The sequence below is a fragment of the Scyliorhinus canicula genome, chromosome 14 (genome assembly GCF_902713615.1).
Source record: "Scyliorhinus canicula chromosome 14, sScyCan1.1, whole genome shotgun sequence".
NCBI lineage: Eukaryota > Metazoa > Chordata > Chondrichthyes > Carcharhiniformes > Scyliorhinidae > Scyliorhinus > Scyliorhinus canicula.
In genome coordinates this window covers 98,298,821-98,319,067 of record NC_052159.1, presented here as the reverse complement: position 1 = coordinate 98,319,067, position 20,247 = coordinate 98,298,821, and the positions used below count along the sequence as shown (strand labels likewise).

The 20,247-nt window shown below is 47.9% G+C and overlaps 1 protein-coding gene across 1 annotated transcript in view; it reads left to right on the top strand.

The window, feature by feature from the left end:
* LOC119977838 (short transient receptor potential channel 6-like) overlaps positions 1-20,247 on the top strand; it is a 128,919-nt gene that overhangs the window by 14,524 nt on the left and 94,148 nt on the right. Inside the window, exons 2-4 of the mRNA XM_038819076.1 lie at positions 5,151-5,336; positions 18,426-18,590; positions 19,721-19,937. Coding sequence (XP_038675004.1) covers positions 5,151-5,336; positions 18,426-18,590; positions 19,721-19,937 — 568 coding nt within the window. The remainder of the gene's footprint in view (positions 1-5,150; positions 5,337-18,425; positions 18,591-19,720; positions 19,938-20,247) is intronic.

Sequence of the window (20,247 nt, the reverse complement as noted above, 5' to 3'; positions counted from 1 at the left end):
CAACCACCTCTGGTGGCGGCGGGATTGGCGGCGCGAGCGGGCCCCCAGGGTCCTGAGGGAGGCGCGGGGCGATCGGACCCCGGGGCATGCCCTCACGGTCGCCAGGCCCACGATCGGGGCCCACCGATCGACGGGCGAGCCAGTGACGTGGGGGTACTCTTTTTCTTCTGCCGCCGCCACAGCCTCCACCATGGCGGAGGCGGAAGAGAACCCCCCTACCGCGCATGCGCCGGTGGTGACGTCAGCGGCAGCTGACGCACCGGCGCATGCGCGAACCGGCGAAGGCCTTTCGGCTAGCCCCTTCGCCGGCCGGCAGGCGTCAAAGGCTGTTGGCGCCGGTTTTGGCACCAGTCAGCGTGGCGCCAACCACTCCGGCGCGGGCCTAGCCCCCAAAGGTGCAGTGAATTCCGCACCTTTGGGGAGGCCCGACGCCGGAGTGGTTGGCGCCACTCTGCTACGCCGGGACCCCCCGCCCCGCCGGGTAGGGGAGAATCCTGGCCAATGATTTATACCACTAGAGGGAACCACAGAACAGTCATATATATCATGGACTTCGGGGATACTGGGGGTTGAGAGTTAGTAGAGAGCTGGGAGAGGGTCAGGCATAGAGAGCAATTGTATATTTGAGCGTTCTGTAAGTTAGAGATAGCAGAGTTTTATATAGAACATAGAACATAGAACAGTACAGCACAGAACAGGCCCTTCGGCCCTCAATGTTGTGCCGAGCCATGATCACCCTACTCAAACCCACGTATCCACCCTATACCCGTAACCCAAAAACCCCCCCCTTAACCTTACTTTTATTAGGACACTACGGGCAATTTAGCATGGCCAATCCACCTAACCCACACATCTTTGGACTGTGGGAGGAAACCGGAGCACCCGGAGGAAACCCACGCACACAGGGGGAGGACGTGCAGACTCCACACAGACAGTGACCCAGCCGGGAATCGAACCTGGGACCCTGGAGCTGTGAAGCATTTATGCTAACCACCATGCTACCCTGCTGCCCCAATAATATAATAACCTACTTTCAGAATGTGAATGAATCTTCGCAGCGTAAATAAATTCATTGTTTTGTTTGTTAACAAAGCTTTGTGTTCTTCATTCAACACTACGCATCTGAGCCATCCAGGTAAAGCAGAATAGAGAATACAAAATTATAAGCAGGGAAGCACTGGCAAATGAAAATTTAAAACCCTGAAAACTTCAAAGTCATTTGAAGACTAAACATGGCGGGTTCGAGGACAAACCTTTTGATTTTTTTCAACGGATGCAGTGAGGTCTTCAATCATCAGCTGAAGTCATGATCAGAAATGTAACATTGAATAACAAAGCAAGTGAGACCGTGAGGACCAAGCAGGCTCACCTGTCACAATAAAAGTTAGTGAAAATGGTGGTCTCGAAGGGTGGGCGGCGTGGGTCGCGAAGGTTGGCCGACGTTGGTCATGAAGGATGGCTGGTTGGTAAAAATGGGTGCCGGGTAAAAAAGTTTGATAAACACTGATCGAGTCGTTCTGCAAGAACAGCTGGATTTACTAAAATAAAGTCTGACGATCTGCTCTGATACCTGGTGATCTGCTAGATTGGCTGGATAATATTCTGTCACGGCTGAGGGACCTTCTGTAACAACTGGATGATTGGCTATAACAGCTGGCTGATCTACTACATCAGCTGCTCATTCTTTTATGGCAGCCGGGTGATCTGCTAGAACCACAGGGTGATCTTCATTAAAAGCTAAAGGATCTTCACTAACAGCTGGCTGATCAGATACAACAGTTGCATGATCTGCCATAAGAACTGGGCGATCTTCTGTAACAGCTGGGATGATTTTCCCGAACATCTGGCACTATCTTCCAGAACAGTTGGGTGCTCTGCCAAAGTTCTGCTGCACCATATTACTGCCAAAGCAGCATTATTGCATTTAACTCCCAAATAAAGACATTTCTGAAGGACAAAATGATATTTAATATTTCAACTTGCAAAATTAAGATGATTCTAAAAAAGGGTAACGTGGGTTAGTTATATTTTTCCTTTATGTATATTATTGTAAGTAATGATGAAGATTGTAAAATAGTTCTATCGGTAATATATTGAGGTAGCAGAGAACTTTAGTACATTGGTCCTGCAGTGCACTCTGCTGTTGGGTGTTAGGATATGGCTTCATGGTTTGAGAAGAATTTTCAACCTAGACCTTATACAGGATTAACTTTCATCAGATGGTGTTAAAACCTAGGGTGTTTCCTTTCAGTTGGCAATTTTACTTTGAACTGCAATCTAATATCCACTTTACCTGACACATCTGGGTGATTGAACTATTTTTGCCTTCAATAAAAATTCTGAATTACTTTCTTTATTCTGCAAGCTCTATGCCAACCTCCTGTCACCCTTTGCTCTGCTCCTGTCACCCGATCATTCTGCACAGAACCCAAGGCTTTGCCTTTCTTTGTCTGTCCCATTCTTTCTCCTGCAATGCCCCCTTTTCTCATTCATGCAAACCTTCTCTGCTTTTCTCACCCTGATGTGTCATAATTGGAAAAAAACAAAAAAGGTGCCTCCTTCTGCACTGTATGTTCTATGTTCATTCCCCACCCTTTCAGAATTCTGAAGAGACTTTTCCCTTTTCCATATATTGGTCCACCCCTCAAAAAGCCCAAATACCTCAACTCATCCCACAGCATCTCCAATACAAGCAGAAGAGATCAGGGGCGGAATTCTCCGACCCCCCGTGGGGGTCGGAAAATCGCCCGGGGCCGGCGTCAATCCCGCCCCCGCCGTGGCCCGAATTCTCCGCCACCTGGGAATCGGCGGGGGCAGGAATCGCGCTGCGCTGGTCGGCGGGCCCACGGCGCCGATTCCCCGGCCCGCGATGGGCTGAAGTCCCACCACTGACAGGCTGTTCCCGCCGGCAGGAATCAAAGCACGTCTGTTTCTGGCGACATTGGAGGCGCGGACGGGCGCAGGGGTCCTGGGGGGGGGCGATTTGGCCCAGGGAGGTGCCCCCACAGTGGGCTGGCCTGCGATCGGGGCCCACCGATTGGTGGGCGGGCCTGTGCCGTGGGGGCACTCTTTTTCTTCCGCCCCGCCATGGCCTTCACCATGTCGGGGGCGGAAGAGACCGCCTCCCCTGCGCATGCGCCAGTATGACGTCAGCAGCCTCTGACGCACCGGTGCATGCGCGGACTTCCACCGGCTGGCGAAGGCCTTTCGGCCCCAGCTGGCGGGGCGGCAAACGCCGTTCGCGCTGTCCGGCGGAGCGGAAGCCACTTCGGCGCGGGCCTAGCCCCTAAAGTTGCGGAGAGTTCCGCACCTTTGGGGAGGCCCGACGCCCGAGTGGTTCACGCCACTCCGTCCCGCCGGGACCCCCCGCCCTACCAGGTAGGGGAAAATCCCGGCCCAGGTGTAATCAGGGTGAGGAGAGTTATTGGTTGAGGAAGCTGTTTGTAGTCTGTGGGAGAAATTGGTGATTGGGGGAGCAGATGATGATAGGAGTGGGATCTCATAGAACCATCGGAACAGCAATAAACCATTCAGCCCCTCAAGCCTGTCCTGTTATTCAACTAGATTACTGCTGATTGTCTACTTCATCAAATTCCCGGTCGTTCTTGCCAGTGGGATCTTTCAATCTGGCCAATGGTGAATCCCTGCCATGGGTTTCCCGGCAGCTCGGACGGGTTCAGTGGGAAATTCCATTGACAGCGGGGAGGGGGGGGGGGGGGGGGGCAGAATATCCTGTCTCCAGCCAACAGGGGGTTGTCTCCCGTCGCCGAGAAACACGGTGAGGGGGCGCGTGTAAAATCCCCCCATTATACATATTGATTCCTGTCTTCAACATACTTAATGACTGAGCTTCCACAGCCCTCCGAGCTAGGGAATTCTAGAGTAAAGAATTTCCTGCTCATCTCAACCCTAAATGGCGTACCTCTTGTTTTGAGTTTGTGTCCCCTGGTTCTCGGTGCGCCTCCCGCTCCCGCTCCCTCCTCTGTTGTGGTAAAAGATTGAAACCATTGAGGTCTGTAAGTTATGGTGAGAGAGACTTTTATTCACAAGCATGCTGGAGAGACAAATCCTGCTCCAACAGGGTGCCACCCTTACGCAAAGACTGTAGCATATTTATATATGTTGCTTATCACACTCACACTATAAAGGACAATTATGCAGAATTATACAGGCTGCAGCTGTCCCCTTAATCTCATGATGTGGAGATGCTGGCGTTGGACTGGGGTGAGCACATTAAGAAGTCTTACAACACCAAGTTAAAGTCCACCAGGTTTGTTTCAAACACGAGCTTTCGGAGCACTGCTCCTTCCTCAGGTGAATGGAGAGGCATATACCTGCATATAAAGGGGTCCAAAACTGTTCACAGTACTCCAGGTAGGGCCTGACCAAGGCTTTTTACAACTGCAGCAAAGCCTCTTTACCCCTGTACTCAAATCCTCTTGCAATAAAACATCATTTGCCTTCCTAGTTGCTTTCTGCAACTACATATTGGCCGGGATTCTCCGACCCCCCCCGCTGGGTCAGAGAATCCCGGGGAGAGGCACGAAACCCGCCCTGACGCCTGCTGCCCTATTTTCTGGCGCCGTTTTAATCTGTGTTATAACTTTAATTGCCCATTTTTTAGAGTTAAAATTCAGCTTGCCAACCTGTTTTTCAGATTTGCAACATCAACAGTGTTTTACTTTTGTATGAGAGAAAGGAGGAACCCTTTCAAACTTCCAGTGAAGAAAATATAACCATGTATATTTTAGTATCACCCTGGCCCATACATTTAAACATTCATTACTCTTTCAAGAAAAGGACTAAACTACACATGAGGACAAAAGTGCGAGCTCTAAACTACCAATTATGAAATTTTAGCCATATCTATTATACATAATCCATAGAATATCTAACTTCATGAGGCAGGTGGTGTGAAAAAGTAGTGTTGTGGCATTTGGCATCTGTTGGTCCCGCACAAATTAGGTTCTATCCATTGATTTTGTAAACTTCAACCAGATCAGGACCAGAGAGCACCAGTCAGTACAATTTCTAATGTAACCCGTGGAATTGTGTGCTGAGGAATTTCGGGACCTATTAGTGGAAGGGGACGTAAGCATTCAAGTCAAGACTCGCAGCAGTTTAATTGCTTCATATTTGTGTTTTTCCAGAACGATTACAAAAAATTATCTATGCAATGCAAAGATTTTGTTGTTGGACTTCTAGACTTGTGCCGGATTACAGAAGAAGTGGAAGCCATTTTGAACGGGACTGTGGAAACCAATTCCAGCAGTCACCTACACTTTCGACCGAGTCTTAGTCGACTGAAATTGGCCATTAAATGTGAGGTCAAAAAGGTACGAGGCATTATAAAAATCATATTTAATAGGCTTCTAAAATATAAATTCTTAATTAATCACATTTTCTGTAAAATTGCGAATGTATTTTAACCTTATCGACCTTTTGCAGCAAAGTGTTAGGATTTTGAATAGATTCTTCTCAGAGTGCAACAAGTATGCTGTGGGCCACTAGCCCAAACCAAACATTGGGAAATACAAGTTAACCTATAGATTAACTGGCGGTACCTTTTAAAGTTAACATTACATATTTGTTCCATCTGTGGAAACTAGTTTACTTGTTGTCTTGTCCCAGCAGTGGAGCTTTGACAAATTTACACCAAACAAATGGTGTAAGATGTTTTACTACCTGTGTGTAATGGGTGAAAATTATTATCAGATGCAGGAGAGAAAAATGATCAATGGAGCTTATGTGCAATAACATGAGAGGCCAGCATATGTTATTTTGGTGGTCTAATGTATTTTATGATTCGGTAGTACATCTTGTTAATCAAAGAATAATGTAAAATTTTACTGTAGCTTTAAAGATATTATTACATCAAAATATGCATTTGTGATTCAGAGAAACTGTGTGCAGTAGCGCTGCCACACTGTGTAAATCTGACAGCAACTTCAGCCACTCACACATGCACAGTCAAATCCAGAAGTCCCTGTCCCTGATCCCCACAGGGTGTGTTGTTGCAGTGGTCGCTCATAAAATAGACACAGAATCGCCCACTCTGCTGTCAGGGAACAGAGTGTGGGGGGTCGATTTTAACATGATCAAAAGATCCCACTGATGGGAAAGGCCATAAAATCCTATCCACAGAGTTATCAATCAAACTGTGAGCTGACAGTTCACCCAACTATGATAATGATAGATTGTGAACTTGGTCATGTAGCTTGGTCATCCTGTCATGATAACCCTCAGTCTGATGTCAATAGGCAGTGTGAAATAGCAAGCACTGATGTTTTTAACACTGCAGCCATTTTTTCTATTATTTAAAGGGAAGTAAATTTCATTGTTTTGAAAGCTTGACAGTTCCATTGCCAGTTTTTTTGATAGTTCTTTTGAAGTTATTTTAATAGTTATCTTGACAATTCCAATTAACTAGACAGTTCCAATGAGTGTATGCACGTTTCGACACATTCATGTCTACTTTCAACAATCCAAAAGGGCAGCTTACCCTTCTCAAAGGGCACCTTCTCTCTCCTAAATGACACATTGGGCGCGATTCTCCGCAAATCCGGCGTGCCGTGAAGGCTGGCGTGAAACTGGCCGTGTTTCACGCCAGCCTCGGAGCTCCGTCCCGGGACCCGATTCACCCCCCCCGGCGGGGATAGTATCGGGGCCGGGGGAATCACGGCGACACGGAGTTAGCGAACGTCGCTAACTCCGCCCGCCAAGAGTCACGGCGGCTGACGCCCACGATGACGTCAGCCGTGCATGCGCGGGTTGGACGGCTCCAACCCGCGCATGCGCGGATGACGTCATCACGCAGACGCGCCAAACACGCGCATGCGTGGGCCGCCATGCCCCTCAGCCGCCCCGTGGACTGATCCTGCGGGGCGGTGGAAGAACAAATAGTGCGTGGGTATCGGACCCGCTGCCCGCGATCGGTGCCCACCGATCGCAGGCCCATGCCATCGGTGCCATGGTTGTCCGGGACGGGCACTTTGCGGCCGTTTTCACGAACGCTGAAAGCAGGTGTGATCGCGGCCGTGAAACTCCGCGGTATTCGGCCCATTGGCCTGCGGAGAATCGATGTTCGCCGTAAAAAACGGCGAGCAGCGATTCGTGTCGGGGGTGGGCGGCCGGAGGGGGGGGGGGAGAATAGCGGGAGGCCGTGAAAATTGGCGGGGAGGCCCTCCCACTATTCTCCGACCCGTCGTGGGCAGCGGAGAATCGCACCCATTACCTCTCCCAAAGGTGGCCCAGGTCCATATCAAAAATTTCACCTGAACTCTCCAAAAGGCTACCCTACCTCTTCAAAGAACTTGAGCCACTTTGGGCCTTCTATCAGGTCTAAAGTGCACAAGTCACATTTTGCACATCTCACGAGCCAAAATCACATCTGACTGAGGCAGCTGCATTTCAGCACACAAAGTTTCCTATGTGAACCACAGGCATGCACATTAGAACTTGCCCCCAACGGTCCCTTGCAAAAATAGCACAGACTGGGTTTGGGGGCGGCACTTCTGGATCTGTGCTTCCCCCACCATTTTCACGAAGTTGGAAAGCCTCCCCAAGTATGCAAAATTCTGACCAGAATGCTTACAGCACAGAAGGAGGCCATATGGCCTGCTGTGTTGATGCTGTCTCAATTTTTAAATCTGATTGGCTGGTGAGCCTCATTGGTGAATTCACATTTCTTGAATCCTCAGGATTCCCTGTGGGCAATGCCAGAGTAAATGTCAGGTCATGATCAACACCATAGAGCTCACTAAATCTTTGTGGGCGGCACAAAGGCAGACTTTCGTCTGGTTCTATTGCAAGTAATTCCCGGAACAGGTCGCTATGCTGTCAACGGTACTTACTGTTTGAGAAGCGCCACTCCACATCTATCGTGGCTGACCAGGGTTTTTCCCGCTCTTACCACCAGCCACTGGTGTGTTTAGAAGAATGTGCAGGTTGACGCACTCAACCTGCTTTACCATGTTGTGAATACATCTTCTTTAGTCATCAAATCCTGGGGTGGAACTCGAACCTGCAGTTTTTGGCTCAAATGCAGAGATGCTACCTGCTGCACCACAAGACCTACACCTCCTCTAACTACCTTTTTTATTATTCTTATGCCAATATATGACTTATGGATTCCCTTGTGTGTTCGCTGCTAGTCTCTTCACATATTTTCGCTTTGCCTCCCTTATTATCTTTTTCACTTTCCTGTTGAATTTTCTATATTCAACTTATTCTCACTTGTATTATCAGCCTAACATCTGTTATATACATTCTTTATTTAGAACATAGAACATAGAACAGTACAGCACAGAACAGGCCCTTCGGCCCTCGATGTTGTGCCGAGCAATGATCACCCTACTCAAACTTAAGGGCAGTATGGTAGCATGGTGGTTAGCATAAATGCTTCACAGCTCCAGAGTCCCAGGTTCGATTCCCGGCTGGGTCACTGTCTGTGCGGAGTCTGCATGTCCTCCCCGTGTGTGCGTGGGTTTCCTCCGGGTGCTCCGGTTTCCTCCCACAGTCCAAAGATGTGCGGGTTAGGTGGATTGGCCATGCTAAATTGCCCGTAGTGTCCTAAAATAGTAAGGTTAAGGGGGGGGGGGTTGTTGGGTTACGGGTATAGGGTGGATACGTGGGTTTGAGTAGGGTGATCATTGCTCGGCACAACATCGAGGGCCGAAGGGCCTGTTCTGTGCTGTACTGTTCTATGTTCTATGTTCTAAACCCACGTATCCACCCTATACCCGTAACCCAACAACCCCCCCCCCCTTAACCTTATATTTTTTAGGACACTACGGGCAATTTAGCATGGCCAATCCACCTAACCCGCACATCTTTGGACTGTGGGAGGAAACCGGAGCACCCGGAGGAAACCCACGCACACACGGGGAGGACGTGCAGACTCTGCATAGACAGTGACCCAGCCGGGAACCGAACCTGGGACCCTGGAGCTGTGAAGCATTTATGCTAACCACCATGCTACCGTGCTGCCCCCCCCCCACGGTATTCCCTCCACTTATTTGCTCCACTTTATTCCCTATCTCTTTTTTCACCCAGGGAGATCTGGTGCTATTTGGTTTACCCTTTCCTTTGCATTGGAATGGAGCTCGACGGTACCTTGACTACCTGCTTTTTAAAGGCAGCCCCTTATTTTGTTACAGTTTTGGCCTGCCAATCTTTGATTCGAATTTACCTCGGCCAGATTTGTTCTCACCCCGCTGAAAATTATCCTCTTCGAAATAAATATTTTTACTCAGATTGCTGCTTGTTTTTTTCCATAGCCAACTTGAACCATATAATACAATGATTACTGCTCCATACATGTTTCTGTACTGACAATTAATCCACTTTCCTCTTTCCCTCGAATCAAATCCAGCTATGCCTCTTTCTTTGTTTAGTCAGAAATAATCAAGAAAATTCTCCTGAATCTCAGTTTAAAAACTCTCTCCCCTCTCTGCCATTTACATGTACTTTATCTTACTTTCCCAGTTAAGTTAATTGGAGTGCCCACTCCACAGCTGTATCGCTTTTCCAATTTTCAACAATTTCTATGTAAATTCCACATCTTTCCCAGTAATTGATATTCTAGAGAAGCACTCAGTAATGTAATGGCGGCTCTCTTGTTTCTTAACTCTAATCAGGTAAATGCTGCCATTGGCTTGTCTAGAATAGGGTTTTCAAAAGCTTGGGTTTGCTGGTGGGTCATGGGCGTATATCGGAAAGGTTGCGGATGGATAGTTCCCGCGATGGCCCCAATTGTGGGAAAAGCACCCAACGGCTGCTGCGGCATTTTTGTTGAGAGTGGTATCCACGGCCACCTTCTAAAGGAGAAGGATTTGAGGCTGTGTGCAATCTTCCGGCGAGAAGCAGCAATAGTGAGCAGGTCATGCACTTTGTATATACATTTGATGTCAAGGGCGTCAAGTACCCTGTATGGACGTGATTTGGTGCCAAATCACAGAGGAGCACTTCTTTTTTTGAGTTCCTGGCAAGCAAGGCAAGAGGACTGTGAAGATTAATCGTTTCCTTACAAGTAAAAGATGGCCGGAGACACAGGGACAGTACCTACTGGATAAGATCTCACAACAGAATCTGCAGGTGAGAGCTGCGAAGGAGAGTTTAGGCCAGGACAGAGCAGTGCCAGTGTTAGCTCTGTACCGAGCTCCAGGGCCTCTGGTTAACAGCCTACAAAGAAGAAACTTAACTCGGGACCAAAGCAGTATAAGGATGATGGGCGGCATCCTCCACTAGCCGACGCTAAAATTGGGAAAGTCAATTTGGGCGGTGTTGCACGTTTTACTATGGGCGTAAAACGCGTTTATTGGAGTGTATTAACACGCCTCCGAGTTCGACGTGTGCTTAACACTGCTAGGCTCTGTTCTATGTAATTATTTAGCTCTGGAGTCGCCAGTTGCCGTATAGGCAACGTCACAAGTATTCCAAGGTCAAGTTCAAAGTAATAAAGACGATACACCGATTAGTAAAGTTCAAACGATCAATATTTATTATACAGTTATAATAAATACTCATGCACACACTAAGAGACTAAGCTATAACTAAACTTAAGCAAACAGAATACTTATCTAACAGGAACAGGCAAGGTCAGAGAACGAGGCCTTCGTCCTGGTTTTGTCTGCAGCCTTCAGCAAGCGTTCTGGTACTTGGGAGTCTAGTGGGCTTGGATCGCGTAGCGAGCGTTGAACTTACGGTTTCGGCGGCTGGTGCTCAACGGCTGGAGTCAGGATGCGCGATGTCAGTCAGAGCCGGAGCACGGGTTTAACAGACCGGACAACACGAGGTCCCTATCTTTTATAGGGGTTCCATTGTCCTTCCCTCTTCTCGGGCGGGCTCTACCTATTGGATCAATTTCTTATCGATACTGGATTAATTCCCCAATGCGAGGGGGTCTCCGTGATGGAGGGGGCGTTTCTTATGTCCTTTTGTTTGGAGGTTTCTGGTGCCTCGATGTCTGGGTCTTGATTAGAATGTGTCCATTCAGAACCAAATGTATCTATTGTGTGGGTGTTCAAGTCTGATGGCCTCATTAGCATGCAAAGCGTTTTGCCATTTGCACCTAGCTAAGGTCTTTTCACCTGAGCCCAAACTGGTTTCTGCTGCTGCAGAATGCAAACTGCTCTTTGCAGACTGCTGTTCTGGCTAAACTGTCTGTTTCCCAGCAGTCTTCCATTTTGGTTTGGCTCAGTGTCCATTTTGCGTGGCCAGCATGGCTACAGCGGAAAATTGGTTCCGACGCTCCAACACCTCAACAGTGGCATCGATGCGTTCCGGAACGCATGTACATTAGACACCATTTGCATATCATTAGCAGGCCCGACCCGGTATTCTCCGGTGCCTCCACGATTCTCCGCCTCCAATAGACCGAGTTCCTGACCGTGTGGTTCACTTAAGCTTTAAAAAATCGTGAAACAGGCATGGTGGCTGCTGAAGGAGAGAGAGGGCAACATTGCCATAGTTTGCTGACAGTTGTGCTGCTGGCCGGGGGGTGGGTGGGGGGGGTGGGGGGGGCTTCTGCCAGGGTCGGGGAGAGTAGTGGGGGATGGCCAGGAGGTGGGCTGTGGGATCGAGGTGGACAGGCACAGAACACCATTGCCGCAGCTGGCAAGGCAGCCATGCAGCTAACAGCCAACTTTGAACTTAGTGCCACGGATAGTATAGGTGTCCACCGCCCCCCTTGGTTGCCATCTGGCCGCAGCTGATCCATCAGCTCTATGGTCATGCTGCTGCGCAACCAGTGCCATCTTGTTGGCTGGGATGAGTGTGTGGGGGGATTGAAATGTGTATAAGGGGTTGCAGCTTGTCAGCCTCTGGAGTGTCAATCACTGACCCAGCAAATCCCGCGGCCGTTTTACATTGTAATCGATTGTGTTCCACGCGGCACTGTTGCCAGCCCCGTAATAGTGGCAGAATCATTCTAGGTGTGGCGGCAGATTTTCTGTCATGAATGTCCATGAATTCTCCGTTAGCATCAACACTTAGTCTCAGAAACGGAGAATTCCACCCCATTTCTTGTTATGGTTTTGTCAATGTGCCAGTGCAAATATGGATGCAAAACTCATGTATGTTATATACAGAGACGTATTGGCAAATGAGAGGAGAAATTTCAGATTTTGAAAGAAAGGTAGTGGGTGAAAAATTCCTTTTTGAGGTTCACACGTCAGAGTCTGTTATTAACTTACTGCTGACTCCAAAACTTGTGAAAGAAATAAGTTATTTCCCATTTATTTACGTGATTTACTCACCTTCTGAGCTTCACTTGGGTACTCATTTTGACATTGATATTGACAGTGGCTTGAGCTTTCTGTTCTCATATCGGAGAATGAATTTGTTGCATTATGAGGCAAGCGTCGAGCCAGTATTAAATCGCAATGGGTATTTATTTAACTAAGAATAATTTTATATATGGAACAAGACAACTACTACACAGGACTCATCCCCTCGACTCCCAAGCCAACTCTGACAAAACCCTAACAGCCAGGTTCGTGCCCAAATAGCTGATAGACTAACAATCGTGTACTCTGTACAATAGGCTCTGGGCCTGTCATGTGGCTGAGGCAGGATCACCCCCTTAAAGAGGCCACATTACAACATGCCTCCCCCATATGTTCCTAACAGATTTATGAAATACAAAAGCAGAAAAACTCTTCCTTCCAGTTCTATACAAAGAGAGTTACAGAAAGGGAGCTTAAAGCAAAGTTCATAAGGTAAATCTATGAGGTGACTTCACAACTCTTGCTGAAAGTCTCAGCTTGGCAACTGGCTTTTCCAGACAGGAGGCGTCTAAGTCTACAGCAAGGCATAAAAATTGGTAGAGTCCGAAGTAGGGGCAGTACTGACTACTTCTTCAGCTCCTTCTGTGGCCTCTGATTATTCCCCTTGAGAAGGTCTCTGTTCTAACATCTCTGATTCGGCAAGTGGTATACTGGTAGCTGGGATAGGGTCGACCCACCCAATTGTGGGGCAATAAGTTCTCTCCTTCTCAAATGATCAATATGTTTTCTGGATTCACGGCCATGTAGGTCTATGACAGGATACTGCCTTCGTCCTGATAACAACTCTCCCAGGTAACCATTCTGGTCCTCCACCAAGGTTTCGCACAAACAGGGCCCAATCAAACCAAATGGGAACCATGTCCCATAGCAAGCAAGTTTAGCTGCCTGTTTCCCGGTGCTCGCAGTGCCAAGAGACACAACTCTATCCAGCATGGCTTTGGTTCGATAAGGGACCTCATTGGGAACGCGTGGCTAAGGCCGCATTTAGTCGCATTTCCTGCACTGAGGAGACCTGCTCACCAAAGCTCTTCAGTGCATTGAGTCCCCAACGCGACCCCCCCAATCCCCCCCCCCCCCAAGCCCCAACTCACTGTAAGGGGGCACCCCTCGGCCTGATCATCACCGTGCAAAAAATGCCAGCATGGCACCTTGGCAGTCACAGCTTGCCACCCTGGCAATGCAGCTCCCAGCTGGCAGTGCTAAGGTGCCCAGGTGGCATCAGCAGTGCCAGGGTACCACACTGCTGAGAGGACATTCACCTGGGGGCCTCCAATCCCCTGGGAGAACCGCACAAGTGCGGTTCCATCTGGTCCCCGTTTGTGGAGACTAGTACTGAATTACACGCGCCCGAGGTCTCCAACGGGAAAGGGATAGATCCCAATGCCTTGGTTACCTCAGGGAATTGCATATTAGACTAGCTAGGCTGGATTCTCCGCAGCCCCGCGCCACAATTGCGGCCGGCGCGGGGGCGGAGAATCTACTTTCACACCGTAATCGGGCCCAGGTTGGCGATTCTCTGGGCCCCGAAAATTGGCGAGACCGCGGAGTACACCATGTGGCTGGAGGCCCATTGCCAGAGGCCCCCACAGCTATCCTCCGCTCCCGACTGGCCGAGTTCCCGACGGTGTAGAATTAACCACCTATTTCCGTACAGGATGCTGGCATGGCGGGAGCAGACTCAGTCCGCGGCCGCCCTGGCTGGGGGTGGGGTGGGATCGCAGGCCAGGGGGGAACTTATAGGCGGCCGGGGACTGAGTCTCGGGGAATGATCTGCGGTTTCAGGCTCGGGCGCACAGCTGATCTGGGGGAGTCTCCTTTCTCTGTGTGGCTCCGCGGTCCGAGTCCGCCATGGAGCTCGGCGCGGCTGCTGGAGGCCACCGCCGTGCACATACTTGGACTCCAAACCGGAAGTGTGGGGGCCCGTATCTGCAGCTAAAGCTGCGAGATTTACTCCGAGTCACTGCTAGCACCCTGCAGGGCATTGAATTAGGTCAACTTTTTCATAGGTATTTCGTGAGTAAACCTCGTTTTTATCCAGAATTCACTGATCCTGAGGCTAAGTGTTGACGCCGTCATAAACGCCGTTGTAAAACGGCGACAACAGGCTCTCAGGAGGAGCTATTCCGAGTCCTGCATGAGGCCAGCATGGCATTGGAATGACCCACGCCGCTCCAGCTGCCAATACCGGCATCAAATGTGCACCTCGGGTCTGCGCATATGCGCTGCGACTGGCGCGAATGCACGGTAGCCTCTGTCTCCGCACCGGCGCTGACGCAACATGGCATCAGGCTACAGGGACTAGGCCAGAGCAGAAGAGGCCCCAGCCCGAGAGGCCGGCCCTCCGATCGGTGGGCCCTGATTGCGGGCCAGGCCACAGCCGAGGTCCACCCCCTCCGGGGTCGGACTTCCCCCCCCCCCCCCCGGGGTCGGACTCCCCCCCCCCCTACGGGGTCGGACTCCCCCCCCCCCCCTCCGGGGTCGGACCCCCCTCTCCCCCCCCACTAGCCGTCCCGGAGGCACCCCGAGGTCCCACCGGGTTAGACCACACGTGGATGCCACTGGCGGGACCACTCGGCCCATTCCGGGCGGAGAATCGCTGTGGGGGTCGCGTGAGCAGAGAATTGGCGGACCGCCGTCAGAGCGGCGTCGCGTGATTCGCTTCCAGCCCGGCAATTCTCCGGCCTGGCGTAGGCTGAGAGAGTCCGGCCCATATCTAATTTTGGGAGAATCCAACCCACTGTGTCTCTATTATGCAGATTTGCCAAAAAGTGATCCTGCCCAGAATGGGTTGGATTCACACTGTGACGTCTCGGAGATCGCGTTAGATCTTGTGAGGTTTGGTGAGCTGGGTAGATCTTGGGTACGGGTTCTTCCAGCAGTTACCGGCTACGTTGCGCCACGGTGTGCTGCTTTTTGGGTGCACATATCGCGCACACAGTAACTATTTTGTTTGGAATGACCTGTTCTTCTTGGTTATATCATGGTGACCTTTCTCTGAAGTTTGCATAACCACCACCCTCCCCGAACATTTTGGAAAAATGAGGTCAAGCCGGGTTCTGAGGCACCTGCCCATTAACAACTCAGCCGGGGTGATCCCAGTCATGGTGTAGGGGGTATAGGGGGTTGAATTTTATGAGAGGAAGAAGTCTGCTAAACAAAGCAGGAGTTGCCGATGAACTTGTTTTTTCAATGATGCTTTGAACGTTTGGACTGCTCTTTCAAGCAGCCTGTTTGATGTGGAATGGGAGGGGGCTGTCCTTATGTGCTGGATCCCATTGGACTTAATGACAAGTTGAAATTCTTCGGCTGTGAATGCAGTACCGTTGTCCCAGATGATCATCTCAGTTAGGCCGTGAGTTACCCCCAGGTCTTCCAGCAGTTCAGCTCCACCTCCACTTTTTGGTGCAGAACATAAGGCATCAGTGTGGTGTGAAAACATTTGGGTGTTGCTTCTCGCTCTACACAGATCTTTGCATTCACTCTTTTGATGCATCCTAACTCTCTCTGGAATACCTTGTGGTATTTCTGCAGGAGTTCCTGAAAAGTCCTTCGGTGGTGCCAAATATTTTTGACCAATTCAATTTGATTTTCTTCACCTGATCCCACCCTGTGGGGCTGCTCTATGATTAAAGGCAGCTAGGCTGACTCCTGTTGGTACGATACTGGTATGGATTCCATCCCTAATATCTTCAGTCCTCCTCACCATTATAGGTGGCGAAGGTGGTTGACGTTCTGAGATTCACAGGCTGTAGCCCTTCTTTTTAAAAAAAATAAATTTAGTGTACCCAATTCATTTTTACAATCAAGGGGCAATTTAGTGTGGCCAATCCACCTAACCAGCACATCTTTGGGTTGTGGGGGTGAAACCCACGCAAACACGGGGAGAATATGCAAACTCCACACGGACAGTGACCCAGAGCCGGGATTGAACCTGGGGCCTCGGCGCCGTGAGGCAACAGGGCTAACCCACTGCGCCACCGTGCTGCCCTGCTGTAGCCCTTCCTAAGTGTTTGCTCACCCACTACCGTGCCAGCCGCCCCTGTATCAACCCCCAATTTAAGCGGACAGTTATTGACGACAAGGACTATCTCAATGTGGGGTGTTTTACTTAATCTCACCAGGTTAAGCTTGTGTACTTGTGATTTTTCCATAAGATCTTTCTTGAGCTTGTTCAGTGGAGTCTCCAAATTTCTTTTTGGGAACTTGGAGTAGACTGTTTGACTCTGTGTCTAGCTTACATATTCTTTATTACTACATTTGAAACACATGAATTCCTTACATTTGCATCTCCCTTGGGAATGCTCTCCCCCACAACAGTTCAAGCCTTTAATCCTTATGACTGCCTGTCACTTTTTTTTTCTTCTCTGGATCTACTGCTCCCTTGCTTTGGGAAGCTCAAGCAGCTGCCATTTTCTGCCACAGCTGCCTCGCTTTGCCCGTTTGTAATACAAAAGCATTTTATTCAGCCCTTTCAGTCGCTTGAGCCAACTCAATCGCTTTGTCCAAGGATATCTTAGTTTCTGCCAGCAGCTTCTGCTGAATATTTAAGTTGTGGATACCACAGACCAACCGATTATGCAGCATATCACTGAGCTAAGTACCAAACTCACAAAGTTCCGACATCTGTCAAAGTCTGGCTAGAAAAGCAGATACCGTTTCTCCAGGATCTTCAATGGCTATATGAAATTTGTAGCACTGCATAATCATTGTGGGTCAGGGATTTTCCCTCACTAGTTGCACCAATTGATCAAGGGACTGAGTTCAGAGCTTCAGGAGATGTTCGGCTTCACATGAGGGTATATGTTTGTGGGCTGCAAACTGTAAGTAATATTATTTTCTGTTTGTTTTCTGCCGTGATTTCATTGGCTGCGAGAAAGTGTCATAGCCTTTAAACACATTGGCCCCAACTTTCAAACTCCAAATCAAACAAATGGTGGCATAGCTAATCAACTGCTGATGATTGATACCTTTGCAGGACTCTCTTTCCCCCCTCTTCCAATTTTCGACAAATTTCCTTTGACTGGATTAATTTAATCTCATCGCCAATGTTGCATTGCGGGGCAAGCAATGAGGCAGTGTTAAATATTCTAAGAAGAACTTTATATATAGAACAGTACAACTACTACACAGGCTTGTTCTCTCGACTCCCAAGCTAACTCTGACCAAACCCCATCAGCCAGATCCACGCTCATCTGAGTTTTTGCGTGTTCCACCCCCATAGGCTCCGGGTCTTTCACATGGCCCATGAAGGGATTGCCCCTTAAAGGGGCAACACTACCAGAGATATTGGGGTGAAATCAGGATGAAGTAAACTCCCAGAATGCATCAATGCAGTTTTCCTTGTCAGAGAAGGATCAACTTCTCAGGGATGGCATCATTTGCTGTAACTTCTGGGTGCCCTCCCTGGTATTTTGTGTGCCAAATAGAGCGATCATAGGCATTCAGCATTGACTGACAAATGCAGCTGTACTATTGTTTGCATTGTTTGTGAATATGTCTATTGCTGTACACTCTTCTTCAATTCACTATGTTTACATCCATTACAAGAATAATTAGTGGAATATTAACTGTAAAAATCAATCATTATTACTTGTGGCTCTCCAGCCTTTTCAGCACATTCCCCTCTCTGTGACTGTCTGAGAGCCAAACGTTTATGAATCTCCTTCTTGCTGGCTGAAATGACGGGTAAGGAGAAGCTGAATCCGAGAGAGAGGTTATAGTTTCAATGCACAGGCATTGCCATTGTGTTTTGGATATCAATGTAGAGTAGTTCACCAAAAGAAGTTTGGAATTAGTTGGAACTGCTCGCAGTTTGCTGACTAGATTTTGAAAATTAGATTTTTTGTTTTGTAAAAGTTACAGAAACTTGTTTGAAAGAAGGTTCTAAATTTGAAATGCATTCCCCTTCAAAAGGTCGAAACAAGTTTCTGAATTTAAATTAAAATGTTTCTTCTAATTATGAACACTCATATTTTAGTGGTTTTTGATTACATCATTAACACATTTATCACCTTCATCTGTTAGATTAAAAACTAAATACTGCATTGTAGATGCATCATATTTAAAATATTAAACCATTTTAGTTTCATTAATAAGATGCACTTTAATTTCTAACTTACATTTTATTTATTTTTCAAGTTTGTAGCTCATCCAAACTGCCAACAGCAGCTTCTGTCTATCTGGTATGAAAATCTCTCAGGATTACGCCAGCAGTCAATAGCAATCAAGTTTCTGGTAGTGCTTGCTGTAGCTATTGGCCTACCATTCCTAGCCTTGTGCTATTGGATTGCCCCCTGCAGCAAGGTTGGTTATTTTCAACTTTTTAAAACTCTTCTCAGATCGCGGAGGCAAACCCAGTTAATCAAATGCAAAGATCCTCATTTTATTGCCAATAGAGTAAGTGCTTTGGATATATAATAAGAGTATAACTGATCTCCTTTGTGCCTGGGTGATGATTAAATAGGGCATTTTCTGCCGATAGCTCCCAATGGAATCTGTTGTTGCTTAAATTTAATGCTTCACTCACACCAGGATTTTTCTCAGTTACACATTCCAATATATCTGCAAATAGACTTCATAGGGGGCAAGTTGATTTTGCTTGTTGGTCACATTACTGAGAGGTAATTACTGCAGCACTCATTTATTGGTCTTACCTACTCTCTTCTAATTGTTCCACATATTCAGTCTTGCACCATCCTTTCTTGAAAGAAAATAGCAAAACCTCAGAGGCAGCAATGCAAGCTTGTTATTTTCTTTCAAGAAAGGATGGTGCAAGACTGAGTATGTGGAACAATTAGAAGAGAGTAGATAAGACCAATAAATGAGTGCTGCAGTAATTACCTCTCAGTAATGTGACCAACAAGCAAAATCGACTTGCCCCCTGTTATGTCTGAGCCAGCGACACCTGAATTAATGCAACCTCAGAGGCAGCAATGCATTAATTCAGGTGTCGCTGGCTCAGACATAACTTCCAATTATTGCGAGCTGCGAGCTGTACATGATTGATGTCCACCGTCTGTGACTTTTCCTCAACTCCGACTTGTATTCGGGAAGGAATATCTCAAGCTATTTCACATCTTGATCCAGCAACGTTCAAATCATAAATTACAGTTATAAATTAATGATTCAATAAAACGGATAAGTGGATATAGGTCAGACTCTCAAGAATATGTCTCCCTGTAAGGAGGCCCATTGAAGTCAGTAAAAGCGAGTGAGCCTGGCACAAACTGAGAGCTTGTAAAAACAGAATTGCTCATAAAAGGGAAATGCTTTCCAGGGGTGAGCGAGTAAAATTAAATCCAATGATGCATAATTACAATGGCAAATGTTTCTTTGGAATCTCAACATTTGTTTCGTTAAGATTTTATTTTAAGATTTTTATTAAGGCAAAGAAAACGCTGTAAAGTATAAATTTAATTTTTGTGGTGTTACAGCTGGGGAAAGTCATGCGAGCACCATTTATGAAATTTGTAGCACACGGAGCTTCTTTCACTGTTTTTCTTGGCCTGCTGATTATGAACGCAGCGGACAGATTCGAAGGCACCAAACTCCTGCCAAATGAGTCAACGACAGATCATCCCAGACAGCTCTTCAGAATGAAAACAACTGGCTTCACTTGGATGGAACTTTTAATTGTTTCCTGGGTAATAGGTAGGGATTTGTTTTGATTTTAATCACATTGCGTCAGAACCTAGCACGTTGAACTTTACCAACATTTTTATTACACACTGAGTAACAGCTTCCCCGAACAGGTGCCGGAATGTGGCGACTAGGGGCTTTTCACAGTAACTTCATTTGAAGCCTACTCATGAGAATAAGCGATTTTCATTTCATTTTCATAAGCCAGCAAAGCAATTTTCTACCGGGGTATAGGTGATGTAGACTGAACAACAGCTATCATGGCATCATTCTCACTGTAACAAAAGAACACACGTGCCTGCCCAGTTGGCCTCAGCTCTCA